Source organism: Aptenodytes patagonicus, chromosome 2 (genome assembly GCF_965638725.1).
Source record: "Aptenodytes patagonicus chromosome 2, bAptPat1.pri.cur, whole genome shotgun sequence".
Lineage (NCBI taxonomy): Eukaryota > Metazoa > Chordata > Aves > Sphenisciformes > Spheniscidae > Aptenodytes > Aptenodytes patagonicus.
Window position 1 is genome coordinate 41,009,527 of NC_134950.1, and position 18,762 is coordinate 41,028,288.

At 43.2% G+C, this 18,762-nt stretch overlaps 1 protein-coding gene across 2 annotated transcripts in view; it reads right to left on the reverse strand.

The window, feature by feature from the left end:
• Positions 1-17,962, reverse strand: part of NKAIN3 (sodium/potassium transporting ATPase interacting 3) — a 388,683-nt gene extending 370,721 nt beyond the window's left edge. For both annotated transcript variants that reach the window (XM_076332205.1, XM_076332204.1), the window contains exon 1: positions 17,666-17,962. In XM_076332205.1, coding sequence (XP_076188320.1) covers positions 17,666-17,719 — 54 coding nt within the window. In that variant the 5' untranslated portion in view covers positions 17,720-17,962. The remainder of the gene's footprint in view (positions 1-17,665) is intronic.
• Positions 17,963-18,762: the final 800 nt, after the last annotated feature.

An 18,762-nucleotide genomic window follows, 5' to 3' on the forward strand; every position in this document is an offset into this window, starting at 1 on the left:
AATAAAGTGCATTTAAGTGTCTAAAAAAAGAAAACACAAAAAGCACTTCAGAAAACTACGTGCAGGGCTGACTCCAAAACCTGAAATCAGTGAGATCCGTTCCACTGATTTCCAATAGGTTTTAGGTCACACCCTTAGTTTTTTGAAGCAGTTTTTTTTTTTTTCTTCAATACTAATACTCAAAGCAAAACATTGAAATATGAGGAAATGGCAGTTTCTCCCTCCCACCCCCCCCATAGGTTCCCATTATGAATCCATGGTTTTGCTACAGAATCCTGACTCACAGAGTGCAAACTCTGCAAATGAATCAAGGGGGACTGTTACAAACTCTGAGGCCTCTGAGACCTCTTCGACATGTCCTGGAGGGATTGCACGGTGCAGAGAGAATAGGTAGAAATGACAGAAAGAACTGATAAATAGCTAAATCATGTCTCTGTGGATGCCAGCAATAGGTTAGATGTTTATAAAGTTGTAACTGTCACATCCTGGATATTTTCTTCTTTTCTCCCATAATAAAAACCATGTAATAAAGACAAAAATTACAATAGAAAGGCCGAAGTGGGGGCATCCATAATTACAGACTTCTACTCTTGATAAAATCAGTGTTGCAGCTTGTCCCTAATCTTCGCTAATCATATTCAAACACATCTCATTCCCAATGGTACATAAATCCTAAATGGTATATAAAGAGAAATCTATTAAAAAATACTGGGTAACTGAGTTACTCTGGTATCAAGTCCATCCCATGCCTCTATGATCCTATGTAATGACCAAGCACCATGAATGGGTCTTGCCTTGAAAGGTGTGCAATGGTCGTCTGAACAACAACAGATGCACCTGTCCACAGGCAGAATCATTAACCACAGCTGCTTCTCACACACACACAAAGGGAAATGATGGTGAACATATCTGTTTCTGCTGGCCGCACCTTCAACTCCCTTACCATCATCCCTCCGTGCTCCTTCAAAGGGACATAAAAACACGTTCCGGAAAGGTCAGAAGTTATAGAACTATTCTGACTCTTCCCAGTAACAACAGCCTTCTGCTAAAAACTGTGAGGGTTCTGCTGCATTTAGGATCTTTACACTTTCCAAAATAGGACAAGGATGAAGGAGGCAGAGTGGGTAGAGACAAACCTCCTAATGAAGATAGTGGTATGAGAAACTACTAAAATATACGTATTTCAAACCAGTGACACCATTATAATCTCAAACCCTATTAAGCATTTTATTAAAATCCAGAGGTAAGAGATATTTAAAAATATACATTCATTGTCAAAGCAATTTTTGCAAATATGCGAAGGACACTTACCATCAAGTATTCAGCTGATATCTCTTAAAATTGGTATTCAGCAAGTGTAAATGACCATAACTCCATTGATGTTAATGCATTTACAGAGGCTAGAGAGCCAGAGAAAGTGAGTTTTGAATGATCTAATAATAGAAAAAGCAAGTGATAATGTTCTCAGTTGTATCATCACCACACACCTTGTTGCTCATAAACAGACAAGCGTGACATGACCAAACTTTCCCAAGGAAAAATCTACCTTTGTGCTATGAAAAAGCATGAATGCTTCAATCTCAAGGCCAACTTTTTGGAGAATTTGAAAGCACCAGACAAGAAAGGCTTATAAAAGACAAATGGCTTAAGACATGAGCCTGGGAGTCACGAGTCTGGGTTTTTTCCCTGTCTTTGTCCCAACTTCCCTGCGGTCTCAAGCAAGGTCTACTAGCGGCAATGGCAGTAAAAGGCTACAAATCCACTTTTGAGCATAGCTGTGGGAAACAGTTCAGAGTTCTCAAAAGATTAAAAATAACCTGCAAAGAGGACAGAAAAAATAGATCAGCTAAGCAGGAAGGGTTATTGGTAAAATTCAATGTCTGTGTTAGGCTTATGACTGGTAAGGTAAGAATGAAACTAGACATTAACAGAGCAAAAGTGGTGCACTTAAAATTAGGCCTACATCAGTTAAATAATAAGGGGAAGGTTTATTCCACCAACAGCTCCTCAGTAGAGTTTTAGAAAACAGAACTCCAGAAATCAAAATAGCAAGAGATTTGCAGGGGAACTCTGGAAAACATGATGCAATTTCCGACCCGGTTCCGAGAATCTGCCCCTCTCTGCTGAGCTTCAGCCACAGGGGGGCAAAGGCAAAACCACTCAAGATAAACCTGACCATCAGCAGCAGGATATTAATGCAGCACTCCTGAGATTGTGCTGGTGTACTTCTCTGTCATGATACTCCTCTCCATTCTTACCTTTCACCTAATCCTAAAACCACATTACAACAGCATTATGGATTAAGATGGCCCATTCCATTCTGCTGCCCAAGAATAACCAAGACAAGAGAGAAACCTGACTGGGATGAACAAATCAGGTTCTCATCAAAGCAATAAGCTGGAATCCAACAAAGCAGTAACTGGTGGACTCAGTCTGCTCTCCCAATGTATCTCTTTGCAATAGCTGCTTCACATCCTGAGCATGTCAAAGAACGTGCGTCCTCACGTTTTGCTAACTCTCCTCTTTTTAAGCCAGTTGGCCTCAAACCGGGTAAGTAACTATTACTTTGATCAATGCAAAAATCTAAATGAGGCTGGTTGACAGGTCACTGACCCAGCTCCCATGTTCAGGTGAATATCCTGATTATACCCCAGATCCACACACAAAGGCCCTGTTACCTTCCCCCATGAGAAAGGAATGAAACATGCAGTCCAAAAAGGAACCTAGGGTGCATGTACACCAGCTACACCTCTGAGCTGGTCAATGGGTGGCTGTGACCCCAGCCTACACTACAGAATCTGCCTTTAGTTTTGACTTAGTCTGAGAAAACTCAGTCAGGTTTCTTTGCTCACAGGAAGTTTACAACGGGTTCAAAGAAATATATCTGATGTAACCATTCAGTTTCAACATGCTTAGAATTTCTTTCTTATTCTTTTTTTTTCCTCTTATTCTTTTTTGTCTTCCCTCTATCTGTATGCTAATCAATAAGTATCCAGTCTCTGATTTGGTTGGTTTAATCATCCTGATAGGTGATCTAGCAGACAGAAATCACTGGAGTCCAAACTTTGTTTAAGGTTGTTCAGTGACAACATCATCTCAACACCTTTGAGTGTTGCTACCTCTGGTAGCAATTCCTCGATCACAATTAACGTGAAATACCTCATTGTCAGTAGCTGAGAAACTCAGAAAACAACATCTCTTTAGAGAATAAGTATCTATCTAACACTATTAATCTTACTGAGGTGTGTATCTTTTCCAGACCAGTGGGTCTGACTGCTTTGCCTATACTCAAGCCTGTCCAGATACTGTCCAGCATCTGTCCAAAAGCCTTGTGGATGAGTGAACACTGTACTGCCTGAGCTACAATATTCTCCGCAGGCTCATTAACCAAGACACCACACCACGCTAACTCCACAGCTCCTGGATGCAAACTGGCTTGCCTCTGGCCACTCAAAGCAGAATGAACATGCAACTGTCTCCATCGACTTGTGTAAGCAAACACAACGTTACTTCTCTAACTTAAGAGTTCTTTGAATTCTGCATACGTGCCAAAGAATAACTGGTTATGATAACAGGAGAAAGTCTCTCCTTGCCAAACAGCCAGTATTTCTAATGCAAAACTGTAATTGCGTACAGATATGCATTCAAATAGCACAAAGGAAGTATTTTATGAAAACTGTGTATGAGGCTTAAAGACATTGTTATATAATAAAATGGCCTCAAAATCTGAGGCATTTTCTTGCTTATCCAAAAATCAGCATTTATTAACTTCTGACATTTGAAAAGCCTTTGTTCCCAACTAATAAAATGACAGCAGAAAAGACCTTGAAAGCATCTTAAAGTAATGGAAGATTTAAGAAGAAAATGGATAATAAGATACTTCTAGTCTAGCAAAAAATGTGAGCATATTAATAAAAGATGACCAGCACTACTCAGCATGATGTAGGGATCCGTGAAATGTTACAAAGCTAAGTCTCGTGCTAGTGAAATGCTGGCTGGTAACACTGACAGAGTCAGTATGTGTGAAAGAAATCTTCCCTTGAGGATGTCCGACGAGTATATTCTCAACCACAACGCTTTTCAGATTAGAAGAGGGTACTAATTTTTGCAGGCTTCCTAATGGTTCAATGACTTCATCTAATGGCACCCTCTAACAGTGCCTGCACCTACCGAGCCCAGTCAGTGGCACAGCTGCCTTGGTTACAGCTCGATCCCTCCGGGTAGTGATGCCTGAGTGGAAGGACACGAGTACCCGTAACTCCTGCTGTTCTCGGTGGGAGATGAGGTTACTCACTCCCGTAGAGGAGGTGCTCAACACTTAGCACAGTCAGACTGGTATGCCTCTGATAGTTTATGCTCTTTAAAGCCACAGAGATTACCCCTTAAACACCAGCGTAATTTATTGCTTTGTTTTTAGAGGAAGAGAACTGAACGTGAATGGGCTGCCGTGGAAATTACTCTTCTGCCTAGATAGTTGGGATTCACTGTCAGATGTGCTTCTGTCATTCAGAGGAAAAGGTATGTGCAAAAATGAAGGTTTGCCTCCCAAGAGATTAGGATTTCTTCTTGCTATTGCAGTGAATATGCTGTAATTTCTTAGCCAATTCCAGTTACCAAAAATTGAACAAATGGGTTGACAAAGGTAACATACCAAGAAAACCACGAACTCACGGTTCTTTTAGTGCAAATTAAACAGTGCTTCTATCTATCAGCAGAAAGAAAACAAAACTCTTCCCTGACTCAAAATTGTCCCTTCCCTGTATGCAGATGGTCAGTTCCAGCATTTTGGGGGACACATTTATTTTACTGCTGTCCAGAACACCCTTAAGAGACTGACTCCTGTCTTCTCCAAGAGCCTGTGTCCAGAGGTCACAACACGAGAGGAAATCCCCAACTAAGCATGCAGTCAGTGCAGGTGTAGATATTTGCAAGTCTCATTCTGCAGGAGGGCTAATCGTGTCAGGATCAACTCAAATCTGTCAACACCTGAAAAATAATCTTTCCAAAAGAGAATCCATAGTTACCACATTCCTTCTCAAACAGTAAGAGATTTTTGTCTTTGCAATGAATTTTAGCACCTCTAAACCACTTTGCAAACAGTACACAATTAAAAGGAAATGTGTTCTCCAAATTATGAGCCCACCCAAATACAGAGAACTTGCCTATCAAAATGTTAATATGCTCATAGTCACTTGTGGCCAATATAAAAGGAATTATGGTAACTGTATGCAGAAACATGAAGAAGCACCAAGTAGAAAAACAGCCTGAACTAGGACTCCAGAGACTTTCTGTAGGGCCTAAAGCAAAACATTTGCATGCTTCCTTTTTTGACTCCATTATCTGTTTTGGTTTGTAAGCACTTGAGGCAAGGTGTCTCTCAGATACACAGCCTAGTCCAGAGCCAACCTCATCTGCAATGTGCTTCAAATGATCTTTAAAAGTGCAAACCCAGCACCAGATTTGGGGCATTAATTACTTCGGCTTCTCAACAGATGAATAAGCACAGTGAAACCCCAGCAGTATTGGAGCACTCCGGCCTGTCTGGCATGTGCACTAACTACAGTTCAGCCTAGAAATCCAACTACAGCCTAGAAATCTCACAGAAACCTAAGAGATTCACATGGCCAAGAATTTCATAGGTCAGATAGGCCAAGGGAACCTAAGAATGCTAAATAACAAATAATTAAACTATTACCTGTACAAGGAAAAGGCCAGAATCTCTGTTGCTCAGTGAGATCTCGGATTAACCTTGACACTCTTTTGACCACAAGGCTCTGCAGAAACAGTTCTTCAGCTTTCAGTGCAAATAAGTTATCACATACTGGCTGAACGCTGAAACCTGGAACCTTTCATGGATACAAAAACGCAATGAAACTATTCGACATCAGTTTCTCCCATACTCTTTCTAATTGATCCAGGCTTGTTAAATGTGACTGAAAGAGGTTACAGGTAGTATTGTTCTCCAGCCATCATGCAATACACTTCTTTTAAAAATGCAGGGTGTGTAGAAAATTTCAGCAGATCAGGGCAGATACAGGTTTAGTACCTGTCCCACAACAGAACAAGCAACAAGGTGCATGTACCTACGTGATGGGACTTAGCAACATCCTGGTGTGGCTGCTCCACACTGCAGTTAAGGACAAGGCTTCAGGCACCCCGCATTACTGCTGTGCAAGGCAGCACACCGCATCTCAACTGCACAGGCTACATTTTGAGTCATCAGTACATTCAACTGATTACAGTTGTACAGATTAACAGATGTAACTGGCTACAATTAAAATCTAAACACACTTCATGATGTCTACTTAACTCATGAAAAAATACATATTAGAGAAATGAAGGGCTTCATCACAATCCAATTTAAATAAACTTTGGCACTTTGTGGTTACTTCTGGCACAACTCAGTCAGCTTTGGCTTTCATCAAACCACTATTATTAAATATACATTAGTAATACAACTTAAAGCCATTCACGGCATCTAATATACTTCAATATACTTAAACTCATTTGTGACATTTGAATGAAGTTTGGATTTAGGCTACTGTCATTCATTCGTCTAATTTGTCATTGGAAATTCAGACTTGGAAGCACTTTTTCCATTCCATTCCAACACTCCTGTTGCATGTCCTCTGACAACAGCATTACAGGAAGTCACACTACTAGTTCATTTATCAGGTATCACTCATTCACAGTGCCTTCTTTCCTGAACTAACCAGACCTTTTTATAATGCTGTGCAACCAACATGATGTGAAGAACCACAAGTAACTGTGGCTTAGACTAAAAGAAATCTTACTCACGCTGTATAGATGCAAAGCAATCAGATAACAACCACGTACTTGATTTTCCTACAAGTGAAGAGAAATGGACCACAGTACCATAAATAAATTTCTGCATGCCTTTGCTTTTTCTTAATAATGCTGGAAGAGAAGTTAGAGAAATACACATGTAGATCCTTAAGACTGGAGATTCATCCTTGTTTTTGAAAGTGCTCTGCTAAACAGCATTACTCACTCTGTTTTAACCGAGGAATTCTATCTGTCATTTATAACTGCAAACACATTTGCCATTTCTTCCAGTTCTCTAGAATGATGCAGCATTTTTAGCCGCAAGTTATGGGAGAACTCAACCACAGAAGTGACAGATATTTTCAGGATGGGGAGAATCTTAAATCCGGTGTTCACCGAGCCCATTTACAGCCACAAGTAAATTTTAAGTCTTGACTGGTTTGAGGCTGGGGGCAACAGGATCTGAATCCTACTTTGATAAAACAGATGAAGATCAGAACTTGGAACTTGTTCTGAGATAGTTGGGAGGAGAGTTGAGAACAAATCATCTGGCTCAAGAAAAAAGAGGAACGGGAGAATGGAAATAGCATATAATTTCACAGCTAAGCATTGGAGCCAAGAGTTTCCTGTTGATGAGAGCAGAAACAGTTTATCAGGAGAAGGATGAGGCTGAGCACCAATCTGTGACTTTCATCAACGTAAGAATTAACTGGAAACAGTGGGAACTGGCAAAAATATCTTCCAAATCTGGGCATTTTTAAGGCTTCCTGAATGCATGTTAGCGGGTACACTAAAACAGGCATCTTACAAATGTACAGCTGGCTGACTATAGACTGATTAAAGTATCTGCAGCAGCTCAGGGGATCTCCATGAGGAGACCATCTCTCTTCAGTTTTCTGAGTAGCTCCATCTGCATTAGAGGGCAGAGAGGCTTTTGAGGTTTCTATGATGTAAATTATTCAATCTGCAGAAGCAGCAAGGTTTCTGTTCCAGTTAAAATCTAAACACACTTACCTTGATGATGTCTACTTAATTCATGAAAAAAATACATATTAGAGAAATGAAACACTCTGCTCACTCTGCAGTAGAAAGATACAGCAAGCTTTTAGCAGGAAAAAATAAATAGCTCACAAGCAGAGGTAGAACTATATAATTTTGTGATGTTATTCCTGCATTATAACGCACTACAGTTTCCAGCTTTAGAATTCTTCAGCTTTTTATTCTTTGATTGTGGAGACTGAACTTCTGAAAGGATTTTTCTTTATGCACTCCATTTTAACAGAATCCTGTTTCCAAAATGCATTTAGACATATTATGAGCTCTTTTCAATCCATCTAAAAATCTGCATTTAATTGTTTGGGTTTTTTCTTTTTGTGCTGGTTTTGGCTGGGATAGAGTTAATTTTCTTCATAGCAGCTAGTACGGGGCTGTGTTTTGGATTTGTGCTGGAAACAGCATTGATAACACAGGGGTGTTTTCGTTATTGCTGAGCAGTGCTTACACAGAGTCAAGGCCTTTTCTGCTCCTCACCCCACCCCACCAGCGAGCAGGCTGGGGGTGCACAAGAAGTTGGGAGGGGACACAGCCGGGACAGCTGACCCCAACCGACCAAAGGGATATTCCATGCCATATGATGTCACGCTCGGCATGTAAAGCTGGGGGAAGAAGAAGGAAGGGGGGGATGTTCAGAGTGATGGTGTTTGTCTTCCCAAGTAACCGTTACGCGTGATGGAGCCCTGCTTTCCTGGAGATGGCTGAACACCTGCCTGCCGATGGGAAGCAGTGAATGAATTCCTTGTTTTGCTTTGCTTGTGTGCGCAGCTTTTGCTTTCCCTATTAAACTGTCTTTATCTCAACCCACGAGTTTTCTCACTTTAACCCTTCCAATTCTCTCCCCCATCCAACCGGGGGTGGGGGAGTGAGCGAGCGGCTGTGTGGTGCTTAGTTGCTGGCTGGGGTTAAACCACGACACTTCTGTAGGGATGCACAAAGCTGATAAGGATTTACATGTCTACTCATTTCCACTGTGGCTTGTGCTGAGCTTCAGCTGCACACTCATAAGCTCCAGAAGCACTTTGCTCACATGAGGTTCCAGGAGCTGCCGACAGGGCAGTGAAGCTGCAGCATTCCCAGAACAGCACAGAGTATTCAAGGCTCAACCAAAGGCAAAAACTCAAGTTGGATGAGAAAGACTGCCATTCATTCCAATCTCCCTAGAAAATATCATCATAATATGGGTTTTCTTCCTTGGCCCTTTTTATTCAAAAGGTCTGACACTAACACAGTGACTTTACAATAGAATAGTGAGAAACAGGCTTCTCAGGAGCGGCATGTTAGAAAAGATAGATAAAAATTTTTTTCTTAAGATCTTGTTTTCAGTGAAACCTTGGACAGGAATTCCTCCCACACACAGAGCCAACTTTCATCTGTCTGCTGAAGAGGGCTTCCATGTCCCACTTCCTTTACACTCATCTAAATGCGCCTTTCTACACTTTTCATTCCATGCTCCAACATAATCTCCCTCACTATAAAAGCATTTCAGGATCTTTCTGCTCATGGTTCATCTCCTAATTATTATTCTTGCTTTGCTTTATCTGTAGCTTCTTTGGTGTGTGTCAAAACCCTCCTTAGGGAAGTTCCATTTGGCTCATTGTCAAACATATGCTCTTTATATATATTTATACTTACTCTCAGCCAAAACTTCTGTACTGATGAAATAAAAAAAACATTCTCTCAACCCCCTTTGGAGAGATCTGTGGAAGAACCAACTGTGATTATCCAAGAGAGTCACTCTCAACATAAATAACTGTATTACAATTATCTTCCTTTTGCATTTCATATAATTTGCAATTTTACTACTTCGTGATATTAATTTCTGTAACAGATATTTGTCTGGCAGAAACTGGTTGTTGTATTAAGTAGAAAACTTTTTCCTTTCCTTTTACTGTAATGCTGGCATTCACTAGGTGGAAGGGGTTCACTGCCGCTTTTGCTTGAACCTATCATTATGAAGAGCCTATATGTAAAAGAATGACTTTCAGCAACTTTAATGAGAGCTGGAGGGCATTCAGCAACTCGTAAGAACAAGTCCCAAATCACCACAGCATTAAAAAACCCATCTGAGCTGAGATTACATGCAAGGTATGGCTGTGTCTGAAGAAAGACGAGATGATAAGGAAGTATAGCAAAAAGTAAAAAGACTAAAATAAAATCTTTTACTACCTTTTCATTACCAGGGTCTTAAGCACCCTGTGTGTTCCTGAGATCAGAGAACAGTGATTAAATCCAGCTTACTACTGTCTTTTACAGACCTACCAAAGGCACAGACCCGTAGCGAGATTACAAAGAGTTCACTGGTCACACATGGCAAAAAAAAAAAAGCCCATGACATACTAAAACCTGTCATAGTGCTGCTGGCACTGCTCTGTCAAGGAATTGCAGGTCTCACTAAGTGTAGCAGTGTATGATCTGAAACCTGCTGGCATACCCTTTAGGAAGGTATGCATTAACTGCTCTTGACAGATGAGGAGAAAACTGTTTCAGCTTAGACAAATCTGAGCTGCTTCAAGATACAAAGTGAGACATCTTCCATTTGCTATTGCCCCAATTCTATTTTCCAGGCAAAATGTACTAAATAAAAAGAAGTAAGAAATATTCTTCTTTCTGACCAATGAAAAAGATGACGTTTACACAAAATCAATGCAATTAACAATATTTTTCATTTTAATTTAATGTGACTCATAAAGCTTACAAATGCCTCCCTATGCTGTCATCCCTAGAAAAGATACCATGTCCAGTATGAGCAAAGGCAGTGCAAACTTCATTACGCTGTCCTGCTAGCACCCCTGAAAAGATGACCTAAAGAAAACATTGGCAAAAAGATCGCTTTGGTCTTCACAGCACCATGGCCACCAACCTTGACCCTCGCAGTATAACATAAAGGGTGGAAATCAGGGCTAATATGGAGATGATATTTTTATATTGACGCTATATCAAGACCGCTAACATTTCATATAAACCATAATGACATTTGCCCTCATCTAACTTGCAGTGAATTTCAAAACGTGACCTAGAGGTGAAAAACTCTGTATCATATTATCAGTCTCTTGAACCACACAGTCAGTTATTACTGCTCCTTTATATTACTCATCTAGAACCAAAAATGTGCAGTTTATTTCCACGTACAGATAGAAATAACAGGCTCTTTGCCCCAAAATGACTGCTTAGCAATTAATGACAGGACTGAATGAATAAAATATATTTTGCTTCAATACTAATGAGTTCAAAAGATCTGACATACTACATTGTATCACAGAATTATTATTTGTGAAATAATAAATGACAAGGCCATCACAGGTACTTCTCATTTAATTTAACACCGAAGTTTGATACCAAGCAATACAACTGCATACTAGGATTGTTATTGCCGTATCAAGCCTATTTCCACAGTCTTATGCCCACAACAAATTAAGAAACTAATTATTTCAAAACAACCCAAATTACTGTGTATTTTAAATACCCTCCTAATAAAGAATAGAAGGGCCTTATTCCTTATGCTCTGGCAAGGTCGTATAATCACAGGATAACCTAAGTTTAAAGGAATCTCTGGAGGTCATCTCGTAAAACCTTTACTCATAGCAGGGCCAAATTCAACATCAGATACACTTCAGTTAGGTCAGGTTTTTCATAGGTGTGTTCAGCTGGGTTTTGTATTTATTCAAGGATGGAGTTTCCACAGCTTCACTGGAAAACATGATCCAATGCATGACTGCCCTCACCATGAATTTTTTTTTCCTAATATTTAATCAGAATTTCCCCCTTGTTGCATCCTGGGTCCACTGCCTCTCCTCTTTTCACTGAGCACATCCAGGAACAGACCATCTTACCAGTATCTGTACTGAATGTGTGAATGGATTCCAGTCCTATTCAAGTGAAGTACAAAACGTCCACTCACTTTCCTTGTGGAATATTGGGACCAATGATCTGTGCGACTGCTTTGACTCCCTCTTTGCTCACCTAATGAATTAAATGCATTTATTTATGCGGAAAAGTAATTTGGATATCATAGCGGAGCCAAAATGCAACACTTTTACCTGAAAAATTAAAGCATTGTGATTTTATTACTTATTTGTCAACTTACCAGATTGGCCCCAAAACTAAAAGGATCCACTTTATACCTATAAGATGCGTGTAAGATACATACAGATTGAAAACATGACCTAAGATTACCTAGTCTTACAAGTTTTTATTTCAGATCCAAACCTCACAAAATCAGCAAGATTTAAACACCACCTAATCAACTGAAAGTGCAGTTGATCCCATGTGATCTCTAAACATAAACCTATTGTGTGTTCAAGTTCTGCAAGTCCTACCCAAATTCCATTTGGATCCAACAATACTATCCTTCTGAATGTCAATGATTTCCAAAAATGCAATCTTTGTTTCCTAGTACCAAGAATTGTGTCTTGGCAGAACGTAGCAGATCTTGAAACAGAAGCAGATCAGCAGCATATCCCAATGCTCTTAAAATAATTATTTCCAAAACTTACTGATCTTACAGACAGGAAGGATAGCTATATAATTGCCAATTTTCAGTGAATTAATTGCCATTATTATCATTGAAATCTTAATTCTTTCAGTTCATCACTGTAAAAATATTCATTAAATGTTTATATGACAGTTGACCGTCAGTCATAGAGCAGCAAGGAATTGTAGAAAAATAGCCCGCTGTGGTGAACGGAGCCTAAAACTGAGCAAGAGCTGCATGGCTTCTTTAAGAAATTCACCCAGTTCAGAAATTTCAGAGAGCTCTGAAAGTTCAGGGTTCCTCAAGTTTTGAATTCCCAACTTTGGATCACTGAACTGCAAGAAGTACTACGTGCAGCTTTGGCAGGAAGGGATTTCACTACTGGGGCTGAATTTCTGGTGCATGGAGTGGTTAAACACTACAGTGCTGATGCACTGGGAATGTGTGTTTTACTAAGAGGTATCTCCCAACAATTTTGTAAAATAAACGAAAAACACAAAGTGAAAAACACTTACTGCTAGTTGTTACTCTTTTGTCCCTGACGAGAGAGATCCTAAAAATGATATAGTCTCATACATTTTTTGGATTGCAAAGATTTAACTCAAGTAGTTCTACTGGATGCAGTGTATTACTCCCAATCTTAATGTTAAATGCAATTATACACCCGTACAACAAGCATATCAGCCTCTTAGGCACAGCCACCAGCAACGGTTACATGTTTTGGGGATGTCGTTTGGGTTGTGGGAGCAAAACACCATTCCCGCGCCAGGTGCCTTAACAGAAAGGGGCAACATCCTGCAACCAGCACATTGTTCGGGGCTAAAATCCCAAGCCTCCTCCACCCCTGCTAGTACAATAGGCACCCTCTCATACTTCCTCCTCCTTTATCAGTAGACAGATGCTTCATCTCCAGATCAATGGGCCAGTGATTCTTTTACCAACATAAAAAGATGCAGCAATTTACCGGTTCAAAGATTTTACTTTCTCAAATTTATCAAATCCCTTGAATCCCTGAGCTGTTAACTGTTATCTGTCAGTTCTAACATACAAGCACCGAGAGCCAAAATCATAAGTTAGAGTTTCCAGCTTTATAAAGCATTTTAAAATGAGATGAAAATCTATGCATGGCATATATCACTTCCCCACATAACTGCTGAAATTCCACTATGTACAGTAACAAATGATGAAACGTTATCGTTCAGTCTAATGGATATAGTCTCATCTCCAAGCGTAAGAATTTACATATATCAGTATAATTAATGTTAATGGCAATCACAAACATAAATCTTCTGAATATTGAGAGGAATTAGTCTGTTGAAATGACCAACTACACTCCCCAAACAATCGCTAGTCAAAACATTAATACGCAGAAGCTGTGTTTCCACTGGAATCATTTTCCAGTGTGGTCTGCTGACACTTAAGTTATTTGGAAAGTAACAGGTTAAATAGGGAACAGCCTATTTGACACGAACTACACTGGATAAAACATACACTTCTAAATCAAGACCTATACAATGAACACAGTGCAGGAAAGTCCGAGGATAAACACATGAAATGAGATTGCCAAAGCAATGAAGGGGACTTAGCCACACGCTTTCCATTAATCTTCCCTTCACCGCTTTGAAAATCTCATTCACGATCTCCGTTGTTTAGACTTCTTTCTGTTTGTGTATCTGTATACTTCTAGGTACCAAAAACTTCCACTTACTGTAAATGTTGAAACAAAATTATCCTGCAATGGCTGTTTCTCAGAAACACATTTTCAAAGCAGCATGAAGGTTTTCACTGTGTGACACATATTAACATCAATTGGATTCACACAGCGAAATCTCTCTGCAATTCGTTGTCAATTTACCCCTTCCAGAATTTAATATTTTTTGCATTTGTTTTATTTCCCAAACATTTTCATGTTGCAGTATTTTATGCCATGGTGGCTACACTAGCACAGGCACCATCTCTGGCAGCTGCTTTAATTTTCTAGTACAGACAAGGCCAACATCTGAGACTTGTAGTGGCACCAGTAAGAATTATGGCTGTAATCCAAAGGATTCATATATCCTTATGATATATTTTCCTGATGTATACGTAGCTCCCAATAGTCTTAATGACAGATTTATGCACAAAAAGATACACGTACACTTCTGAGTTCTTAGCTTGACAACTCTGGAAATGGCATGTGACAATGCTTCAGTCAGGAAGAGCAAAACAGTGAAAGATCACGGCGCAGGGGGGTGTTGGAGAGGGAGCACGATATTGCTCTCCTTACGCAAAATTCCCTTGGCTTTCAGAAGCAGAATCCACCTGCAGAGGTTCATGTGGAAACCATGTGACTACCAGTTTTTCCTGACCTGGTGCCACCTAGCCCCCCGTTTGGATGAATATTTCCAGAATCCTGTATTACACATAATGATATGGGTTCACGTTTAAGAATGAGGTTATCATTAAACGATAGAAGACTAACTACAGACTGTCCTTGGGATTACTGACTTCAACATTAAAATGTGTTTATTATAAAATGTAAAAGCTGTCGGTCATAAATAAACATTTTCATGGATCAAAACATAACTGAAAACTGGTATTACTGTCATTTTTATGTCAAAATCCTCCAACTGACAAACAGCACTGAAAACTACAAACAAATCTCCTTGAAGTTAATACACTTAATGTATTATCATTAGAGAAAGGGTATTTTATCGACTGTCATGCAGTAACTGTTGTTCTCTTCACCTTGTAATTCTTCCTCCCGGCAACATACAAACATGCAGCCTAGGCAAAAGTTAAGGGAAGATGACAGTTTTAAGGAAGCAAGAAACTGTGCTTTGAGGCCACTAAACACTGCATCTTTCTTTAGAACAAGAACCAAATCTTTGGTATGAACATGTTTCCAGGAATTTGGCTTTTTTACTTCACATCATCTTATACCAAAGAGAATCTACATATTACATGCATGCTATAAAAGGTGTTGCCAACTGTGTTTTATAAGACATCTCTTTCTCAGGTGATATCTCAAGGTTAATCTTAAGGTTAAGTCTGAACTGTTCCCAGGACCTTTTCTGACATGACCAGAATATGACTAAGGTGAACACCTTCCTTTTTATAAAATACGTGCCCATCTGCCTCCGTTTCTAAAGTTTTTCCTCCGGTCGTATAAATCATCTGTACTTCTGAAATGCTACAAATTAGCACTACAAGTGCTTTGGGCTTTGTAACATTTAATCTAAATGTTGTCCACAGTCAGTAACACCTCTTTCACCCCTCCATGAACGGATGAAAAGGTAAAATAAATCTCGCTTAATGACAGTAATGTCCGGGGATGCAGTTTTGTTGTGCATGCTTTATACTCATGACCTCTGAGATGTTAGAAAAAGATCTAAAACCGCCTGTGGCGACAACTTCTACAGACATAAAGTGAACACTACCACCACTGAGATCATGGAAAGTACCCGAGCTTTAAGTTCATGTCTGCTACAGACTACCTCTTGGATCTAAAACACGACTCTTATTTTTAAATGAAAATAAATTAAAATGAAAGCATTTTGCCATACAGACATTTATCAGTGCCTGAAAGATGTGGATATGACAGTGGAACATTATTATAAAACAGGTAAGTACAGTAGAAAAAACTACGCATTAAAGTCATTTTGGAAAGTTGTTATATCATCTGATAGGTCTTTTATAAAATATGAATCTTTTTCTGAAAGACTTTATATGCATTTCTCTGCAGATTATGGTGGCTATTCAGACTTTACTTCAATTTTTAGAGCCTCCAAGTAATTCTACAGAATAGTAAATACAGTTATTATAACCCTCATAACTGTCGGAGAGATATATTTGAAGAAAAACGGTTTGTTCCCCCTCCCACATGCACTGAAGTAAATCAGAAGTGATTCTGCTGCAGTCGATAGGACAGTATCCGCAAAACTGATGCAAAACAAGAAAAAAAAGGCCAGAAATGTATAAACAAAGCTTTCCTCACACTAAAAGTACAAATCGCATGTCTTCTCTGCTTTTTGGCAAGGTTGTGCTATTGAAGTACTTATACCCCACTTAGCTCCATCGCACTAAAGCACATCTGAATAAGGTCCAGACTCCCACTGGAAACAATGGGGGTACAGCAGTTTACACAGGCTGAGAATCTGGCATAAAGCCTTGAAAATGAATGAGGATCTTCAAATGAAGTAATTGTACGTATTGCATTTAAGTGCATTACCCCTGAAACAGAAGCGATTTCAAGGTGCTGTAACAGAAAACCAGAAAGATTAGCAAAAGATTAGGCAAAAAAAAACCCAACAGTAAAGGCATCCCACTTTTCTTCTTTACAGACACACACACAAGGAACAGCACTCATCTTAAGAAAGATCACGTGGGAAAATGATGACTCTGAGTCACTGGAAAAGAGAAAAATCTCTTAAAATACTCTTGGGACCAGGGACTACTGTTAAAGGAAGAGCATTATTTTATCATCCGGCTAATGAGCCAGAGGAAGGATTATTATTGTTTGGCGGTGTTTTGTCTCGACAACTCTTTTCCCTGAAACAAATATGCCAACTTCAGTAAACAAAGAGAAGAAGATGCACCGTTCTGTTGTTTCAATTGCACACTGAGGAATATTTAACCAGAGGAAAGGAATCCCAAGAGAAGTCACAGGAGAGGGCCGGCAGATTCCGCTTTTACAAAGGTTAAGAAAAATAGAAAAAAGAAAGAGGCGGCGACGACGGTGTTTTTCCCGCACCCCTCCCCGCCGCGCTGACACGGGAGGTGGGCGGCCCGCGGCGGCAGCGCCCAGCAGCGCCCGGCCCGGGCACCGCCGCGGCAGCCCCGAGCCGCCGCCCGCCCCGCGGGCCCCGCCGCCGCCCCTCGGGCACCGGCTGCCGGCCGAGCGGGGGCACCGTCCTCCTCTTTCTTCTCCTCAGCCTCTACTTTCAGCAGACGGGGGAAGCCCCTGCCTGCACCAGCGGGGAGCGAGACTGCCGGGGCGGGGGATTCTCCCTCCCTCAGGCAGGGAGCGCTGACAGCCTCCCGGGCTGAGGCACCGCGGCACCCGCCCCCGCCCGCCGCCTCCCCCCTCCCCGGCCACGGGGCCGCTCTCGCCCCACGCCGCGTCCCCCTCGCGTCGCACTGCAAAACTTACGGGCCCCGGGGTCGGGGGCGAGGAGCGGGCGCGGGCGGGCCGTCGGGGCGGCGGGAGCGGGGCCGGCCGCCTGCACTCGCACGCGGCGCGGACAGCTCCGCGGCCGGGTCAGCGCCGCTCCGTGTCCCCGGCGGCCGTGCCCGGGGAGGGGGAGAGCGCCCGTCCCTTCCCGCCCCCCGCGAAGCCGAAGCGTGCCCCGGCGCGGGCGGCCGGCCACTCACCAGCTGCAGCGAGCAGAGGAAGATCAGCGTGCAGCGCCCCGTGCAGCAGCCCATGGTGGCAGCTGGACGCGCCGCCGGAGAGCCGCCGCTTCTCCTCTGCTTCCTTCCCGCGCTGACGCGGCCCCGGAGGCGAAGCGGGGGGCTCAACGCATCCGGACGGAGCGGCCGGGCGTGTGTGTGTCCCCCGCCTTTCGTTGCTCCCCCTCCTTTGTTGAGGGGGTTTCTCCTCGGCGGCGGGAAGGAGAGCGCGGAGGTCAGCGCGGCCCCGGGGAGAAGAGCCGGCGGCGGCAGCGGGGGGCTCTGCCCAGCGCGGCGCGGGTCTGGCTCTGGGGAAGGGGCAGGGGACGGGGGTGGGCGTGTGCGGACCGGGGCGGGGGTGGGCAGAGGGAACGCGTGCGGGGAGGCGGGGGGCTGGCGGGTGGGGTGGAGGGGTACCGCGGGTGGGCGTGCTAGGGAGGGCGGGGGGCGGCTGAGGGCGGGCGGGGGGGGGGGGGGGCTGTCGTAGGTGTGAAGGGGAGAGGAGCGGGGGCGGCGTCGGGCTCTCCTCAGGGCGCCGTGCCGGGGGAAGGGGCGCGGAGGGTCCCTGGGTGGGCGGTTTGCAGGGATTTTGGAGGCTCCGAGGGCAGGCGGTGCTTGACGCGGACTCGGCGGGAGGGGCAGGGGGCTGTGCGGGCGGCGGCGGCCGAGGCAGCCCGGCGCGGGCCGCTTGTTGCGAGCGCCCGGGGAAAGTTCAAGGGACTTCGGCGGCTGAGGGCGGGGAGGGGCGGGGGAGCGACGGCCGCCGAGTGGCGGGGCGGGGCCGGCGCCGGAGCAGCCCGCCCGTGCGGCGGCCGGGGAAGCCCGGGGGCGGGCGGCGGGCCATTGTTCGCGGCCTGCGCTGTGCCGGGGGCCGAGGGGGGTCCCAGGGTGGGCGGGAGGCGGCGGGGGAGGCAGCCGGGCCCCTGTTCCTCAGGGAGTCCCTCAGGCAGAGGCTGGGTGCCCGCTCCCGCAGGGTGTGCAAGCGGGTGACGGGAGGTACCTCGGGGAGCCCGTTTCCCTCCCTCTCCCCCCTACGCGACGCCGGAGCGCGGGCAGGGCAAGCAGGCTTCACCGCCCGC